The sequence below is a fragment of the Glycine soja genome, chromosome 18 (genome assembly GCF_004193775.1).
Source record: "Glycine soja cultivar W05 chromosome 18, ASM419377v2, whole genome shotgun sequence".
NCBI classification, from domain to species: Eukaryota; Viridiplantae; Streptophyta; class Magnoliopsida; order Fabales; family Fabaceae; genus Glycine; species Glycine soja.
The window spans coordinates 6,442,147-6,449,587 of NC_041019.1; the positions used below are offsets into that span (position 1 = coordinate 6,442,147).

At 33.6% G+C, this 7,441-nt stretch overlaps 1 protein-coding gene across 1 annotated transcript; it reads left to right on the forward strand.

Annotated features, from left to right (window-relative positions):
- Window positions 1–383: 383 nt before the first annotated feature.
- On the forward strand, window positions 384–719 carry LOC114396316 (protein EIN4-like). The gene has a single exon (XM_028358223.1). The coding sequence runs from the start codon at window positions 384–386 to the stop codon at window positions 717–719; it is 336 nt and encodes a 111-aa protein (XP_028214024.1).
- The last annotated feature ends 6,722 nt before the right edge of the window (window positions 720–7,441 follow it).

Below are 7,441 nucleotides of genomic sequence, written 5' to 3' on the forward strand. Positions count from 1 at the left end.
ATTCATCTAAGAGTTGGCATGATGTTTATGTCATAATCCAACTCAAGTCATGATGTCCTTGGAAATTATTACCTTTTTTTAATTTGTAAGATCATCCAATTAGTTATAGAATTTTCCTACCATAAACTAGACTAGAAAAAAATTCTATTTTTCTTTCATTGGTTGGATTAAGTGACCAATAAGAAGGTTCATGCATTTTGGGGTTAAGTGGGTGAATAGCTCTAGCAAAATGCTGAAGTGTTTTGCCCCAAACCCAAATTTCTTTCTGTGAACTTGCCTATCTGCTAATTTGTTCAGCAAATGAACCTTATGTAATATTTTTTAATTCATCATTGTATGATTGTTTTCGTAACTCTGATTTTACAATGTGGAATAATATGTAGATGATGCAAGGTAATATATGGATATCTCCGAACACCCTTGGTTTGGTGCAAGGCATGACACTTCTCAAGTTTCAGATAAGACCATCTCTTGAAAAATCCATATTTGCACCTAAAGATTATTCGAGTTCACAGTTCAGAGGCCTTAAGGTTGTGTTAGCCAAGGATGATGGTATAAACAGGACCGTGACCAAGAAGCTACTTGAGAAGCTTGGTTTTCATGTAATTGTTGTTTCATCAGGATTTGAGTGCCTGAGTGCTATCAGTGGTGCTGGTAACTCATTCAGAATTATCTTGTTGGATCTTCATGTGACACCCTTTACCCCGACATATATATAAAAAATAAAATATATTGGTAAACAAAATCACATGGGTAGAAGGTTCACATTCACTTCAATTACCAAATAAACTCATTAAAAATATATTCGGCTCAAAATAAGGCCGTCAAAATTTACAAAAATATTTTTTTAAATCAGTGAGGTGAAATAAAATAGACTAACATCATAAAATTAACATAAAAACTTATATCTCAATGACACATCTTATCAGAGCGTTGTGTCCTGACGTCCTTCAGCACAATATTCCTTAAAGCAGTTCACCTAGTCATCTGCTCCCCCGAACACAAAGTTCAAGATCATCACAGGATCCAAACACAAACAACAAACTGGGAGTGAGTTATCACATTCCTAACTAATAGAGAAACAAGACAACTAGATATACATATCATATAAACCAAATAAAACTTATTTACATGTAATTCACGTAATTCCACCACTTTGTCATTCAAAGTTCACTTTTCATCCATCAATCACACTTTTCAATCATCAATCACATTACACAAAAATCACACACTCTGATCAAGACATAATAACACCTCAATTTCATAATAAACAATTAGCAAGCGCATGAGACAATTATGCTAAGACTCAAGCCTACATGCAATGTGGTACCATGTCAGTGAAAAACCACCCTGGGGCGCTTAGGAGTACATAACAAGACACACCACACAATGGGTTTGTCAGGTCACTCTCACTAAGTAAAATCATAGGCAGACTAGTCAGGGTCACGATGTTTTGCGAGAATGCTCCAATCATATGTGATCAGCATAGATTTAAAGGAGCACTCAAACCCGGTGACCCCCAAGGCCTACACTCCGGAGAGTCCGTCAAGGCCTCTCCCTCCTGATTCAGGTCCAACCCCTAAAATCATTTTAGCACACAGACATTGCTAGTGAATTATACAATATCCACGACCTCACACTCGTGTCTTAAACACGTACAACATATTGCGCTACAATTTAACACTGGTTCCTAAATAGGAACCTACACTTTGTCTTTAACACTGGTTCCTAAATAGGAAACCTACACTTTCTCTTTAACACTGCGCATTTACACTTTTCTCAAGATAACACTGGTCGAGTTATTGTACAATTCACAGCTTACAACATAAATAATGTCACATCAAGAGTTAATCACACACTTATTCACAACCAAAACTCATTCACAATTTCACATCTCATAATGTCACAATCCACCATCACATGTTTTCACGTATCTCACAATTCAACACCTATTCTATTTTACACTTTTACTCAATCTCAATAACAATATTATAATCTCAAGGCAACATATTATTCCACAATTCATCACATATTTCATTTATAAGCACTGGTCATGAATTATACAATAACACGACCTCACACTCATGTTTCAAACATGTTTAACACAATTGCGCTACAATTTAACACTGGTTCCTAATTAGGAACCTACACTTTCTCTTTAACACTACGCATAAACACTGGTCGGGTTATCGTATAATTCATAGCTCACGATATAATTAATGTAACATCAAGTGTTAAACACATCCACTTATTTACAATCGAATATCATGTCCACACTTTAATATCTCATAACATCACATCAACCATCTCATAACATTCCTAATGATATTCATAAGGTACAACATACACATGTTCATCAAATTTAACCATAATATTCTCAAACTCCAACACTTAATAATTTTTGGAATCATACTATAACACTCTACAATATTATTTACATAAATTATTAATATAAATAACTACCTCTATATATATATATATATATATATATATATATATATATATATATATATATATATATATATATAAACTAGCATACATCACATTGAATCACAAATTACAAAGTAAGCTTTCAATGCACAAATTCTAAATAATTATATGAACACTTTGGTCAATTTTAATTATGATATTAATTTTTTTTAAAATTATATATAAAAACCTAATCAACAAGAAAAAGAAAAAATACAAAATCAATATCTCTCTAAATTTCTCCTTTATTTCATCAATTCATATTAATTAGAAAAAGTACTCGATTTATAGGGTTCACGCTCAACACAATAGCATATCAATTTCACAACAATTAGTTTGTCAAACATATATAATTCACTGTAATAATTATAAGGATAAAATAAAAATTACAAAACACCTCAAAACCCATTCCAATTGATATCTCTAAGGATCCCTACACATGTTCTCACTAATTCTCAATTGTGAATAACTTATCCCTTACCTCTGAGCGGACTCACGTGTCTTCAGCCAACAATAGCAGCATATCTAGCAGTTCCTTGAGATTCCTTCAGTTATTCCTCCGACTGCTCCGATTGAATTCCCAAACGTCAGAGAGACGGAGAAGAGATTGAAACTTCTACTTGTACTGTCTTCATGCGATTCTTTTTTCTCCCACCACGAATACTATCTCGCAAATCCCAACGGTGGAAGGGTGAGAAATTGAATTTCGAACAATATATCCAAATTTCATGAAAATCCAACGGTTAACGAAATCGGGATCATAGTTTTACCGAGACAGTTTTGGATTTCTGCGGGAAAATTTAAAGGCTATAATGCGAATGGTTTTCCTATAAGCTCAGAAATGATTTTGAAATTCCCAACGGTGAGAATTCTCGGAATTGGGTTGTGAACCTGATTTTTAAATTTCACAACGATCCAACGGTGAAAGAGTCCGAGATCGTCATTTTTCTGAGACAGGTTAGGTGGCCTGCGGGAAAAAGAGAGGGTTTTGGGAAAAGAGAGAAGAAACAACATTATGAGGCAAAGGAGTCAGTCTGAAAACTGACCTAGCATGTTGTTATTTATAGCTAAGGACATTTGCGACTTATTGTTTACTCTATTTATTTATTTATTATTTTATAAAAACAAACTTTATTTTATTCTCTATCAAACAAATAAATAAAATACCCTTTTTATTTTCTCTAAAATCATTATTTTAATTAATAATTATATCTCCTTATTTATTTATTTATAAAATCTCATCATTTTTTTAAACTCTATTTATTTATAAATAACAATCCTTTTTAATTTAGTTTACGAAAATTGGGATGTTACACTTCACATGCCTGAAATGGATGGCTTTGAAGTGGTAAAGAGAATCCGGAAGTTCCATAGCCATAGTTGGCCCTTGATTATAGCTCTTATAGCAGTGCAGATGAACATGTGAGGGAGAAGAAATGCCTACTTGCAAGAATGAATGGATTGATCCAAAAACCTATCGTACTTCATCAGATTGTAAAAAATTTAAAGGGTTTTCTAGATTATTAATTATAAGAAACCAATAGAATCTTGAAATCTATGATTCTCACAAATAATAAATAAACCAATAATGCGTACCTTTCTCCATAGTGAGTATTCTCTCCGGTGTACTTTGATTTCCTTGGAAGAGGAGAGAAACAAGATTTCACTCCCTTGATTGTAGCTTTGTTTCAATTTAGTTTGATTTTTCTTAGCCAAATAGCTTCATTTGATGCCAAGACATTTTCTATTTCAAGAGTGTCTCAGTGCAATAATACACACTTCCTTACATTCTTTTCTCTTTCATCTCTATCTATTGCAATAAAACTCCTTTTGCTGACTATTTAATTCGTATTTTTATTCTCTACTCCTAATCTTGATGAGTGCCAATTATCTCTGATGAAGTCAACTGAGAGAAATCCTCTGCCTGAGAGGATTCTTATGCTTCAAACCATCCCTTCTTTTTAACTAACCACAAATCAATCTTAAGCTTCTTGTTCTAGATCACTACTACTAGACATCCCACATTTCAGCTGATGATGCATAACCTAATGCAAGACATGGGTAGGGATGTTGTTTCTCCATAATTGAGAACCTAATCAAAGAAGGTTGGGGTTTTGTGAAGATATTCTCGAACTACCAGTTCAAGATGTACAAGGACCATAACTGTTTTCTTAAATTTTGTTGTTTTGGCAACATAACATTTATGCCATTAATTTTCATTACGTAGTTAAACATATTGTTTGTGTTTCATAAAATTACAATTACTTCTTCTTGTATAGTCCCTCCCCCTAAATAAATGTATATTGCATTTTAATCTATTTTAATATAAATGAGTTTATTAATAATGATGAACAAGCTATAAAGAAACTTTTCAAATATGCATTTTTCCTTTCAACTCCTAAGACCACTTAGTTTTAAACATCATTGGTTTTTAAATTTCAATTGATAAGACGATGATAACACTTATATTACTATTGTCGGAACTTTATTTAGAATATTTAATTTATTTTTTGAAGTTCCATAATTAATAATAGAAATTTAAAACTAAAGGTTAGGTAGCCACACACCTAAAAATGCTCTTGTAAAATTACAATACATTAAATAAAAATAACAGTAAAAAACTTTCAAGGGGATTCTAAAAATAAAAATAACAATAAAAAACTTTCAAGGGGATTCCACTGTTCCTTTTCCTTTTGAGAGATTCAAGGTCCACCACCTTGATACTTTCAGAAAGAACAGTGCAACCCATTTGAACTTTTTTATTAGTGGGCAGAGGTTAGGATACTTGGATACTTGACAAATTTGAGCTTCCCCAACACTCTTGCACTCAAGTGTTGGATCGAGTGGCCTCAGAATAATTAAGAAGGGGGGTTGAATTAATTATTCCTAAAACTTTACCAATTAAAAAATTACTCTTTTAAGGCTTTTACTTATGTTGTTAAGAGAATATGGAGAAGAAGAGAAACTTAACAGAAAGTAAAAGCGGAAATTAAATGCACAACGGAAAGTAAAAGAGTAGGGAAGAAGGAAACAAACACACAAGAATTTTTATACTGGTTCAGCATAAACCCGTGCCTACCTCCAGTCCCCAAGCAACCTGCGGTCCTTGGGATTTCTTTCAACCTTGTAAAAAACCTTTTACAAGCAAAGATCCACAAGGGATGTACCCTCCCTTGTTCTCTTTGAACCTAGTGGATGTACCCTTCACTAGAACTGATCCATAAGAGATGTACCCTCTCTTGTTCTCAGTCAAACCCAAGTAGATGTACCCTCTACTTGTGCCACAAAGGATGTACCCTCCAATGTGTTAAGACAAAGATCTCAGGCTGTTACACCTTTGATACTTTGTGAATGGGGATACAAAAGAATTCTCATGCGGTTAAACCTTTGAACGCTTTTGTATTAGGGAATGGGAAGAATCAAAAGAATTCTCAGACTGTGTCATTTTGAATTCTTTGACAAGGGAGAAGGGAGACACAAAAGAATTCAGGCGGTTAGTCCTTCCTTCTTTTGGAAAAGGGAGAAGAGAGACACAAAAAGAATTTAGGCGATTAGTCCTTGGTGAATTCTTTTTGGCAAAGGGAGAAGAGAATGAAAAAGATGAATAGCACAAGTTTTCAAGGTTTAGAAAACCAGAAAACTTTAGAAAGCTTTTGGTACAAAGAAGAAGAAGAAGAAGTTCAAAGAGATTCAAGGCTTGTAAAGGATTGTTTGAATGAATTGGAAAAGTGTTCAAGATTGGAATGATTGATTTCAAAATGCAAAACAAAGCCTTGCTTTTATAGACTCTTCATGTCTGGTCAAGAAAGCCATTCAGAAGAGTTATATCTTTTAGAAAAGCTTAAAAACCATTTGAAAGAGTCAAAACCTTTTTGAAGAGTTACATCTTTAGATTTTTCAAAAACAAACACTGGTAATCGATTACCAAATATGTGTAATCGATTACACAAAGCTTTTGAATGAAACAATGTGACTCTTCACATTTAAATTTGAATTTGAACGTTCAAGGGCAATGGTAATCGATTACCATAACATTGTAATCGATTACAGCCTTTAGAAAATATTTGGAACGTTGTAAATTCAGTTTGAAAACATTTTCAAACTCATTTTGCTACTGGTAATCGATTACAACAATATGGTAATCGATTACTAGAGAGTAAAAACTCTTTGGTAAAGGTTTTGTCAAAAACTCATGTGCTATTCAAAGTTTTGAAAAAACTTTTTAATACTTATCTTGATTGAGTCTTTTCTTCATTCTTGAATCTTGAGTCTTGAATCTTGATCTTGATTCTTGAGATCTTGAATCTTGAATCTTGATTCTTGTTTGCAGGCTTTCTTCTTGAATCTTGAATTCTTCTTGATTCTTGAACTCTTGACTTGTTCTTGATTCTCTTGAGATGTTCTTTGATTCACTTGAGCTTTTTGTTCATCATCTTTTGTTGTCATCATTGTTATCATCAAAACATCTTTGAATCATTGTTGATTCATCATGAAGCTTTGCTTCCACATCAAGCCCTCACAAATTTGTCAAAGTATCCAAGTGTATTGGGTCTCACCAATAAAACACTTTCCCATACCCCAGCCGAATTTTACCTGGACAAATTAGTACATGGAGTCTAAGTTGGTACTTGAACCAACACTCAACGAGCCATAGTGTCACCTCAAAATTAAATTTCACTCATCGAGCCATAGTGTTTTTCTTCTCTCAAGCTTTATAAGCCCACCCATCCCTCCCACAAAGGCTCAAACTTGCTCTCTATCAAGACAATATTTTCTTCTCTCAAGTCTCAACCATCCTTTTGATCAACACCCACAATGGAAAACGGCAAAGGCTTATACGTTATTCTGTTTACTTTGCTGTTAGGTTCAGTTCAAATTAAGTATACAGAGGCAGTGACCAATCCCTTCCTATCAACTCCAACCATGTCCATTTTCGTCGCTTCTATCACTTGTCATGGCCTGACATCCATGA

Bases quoted from the DNA above. Each gene is read 5' to 3' on its own strand.
- LOC114396316 (XM_028358223.1), top strand. From the start codon at position 384: ATGATGCAAGGTAATATATGGATATCTCCGAACACCCTTGGTTTGGTG.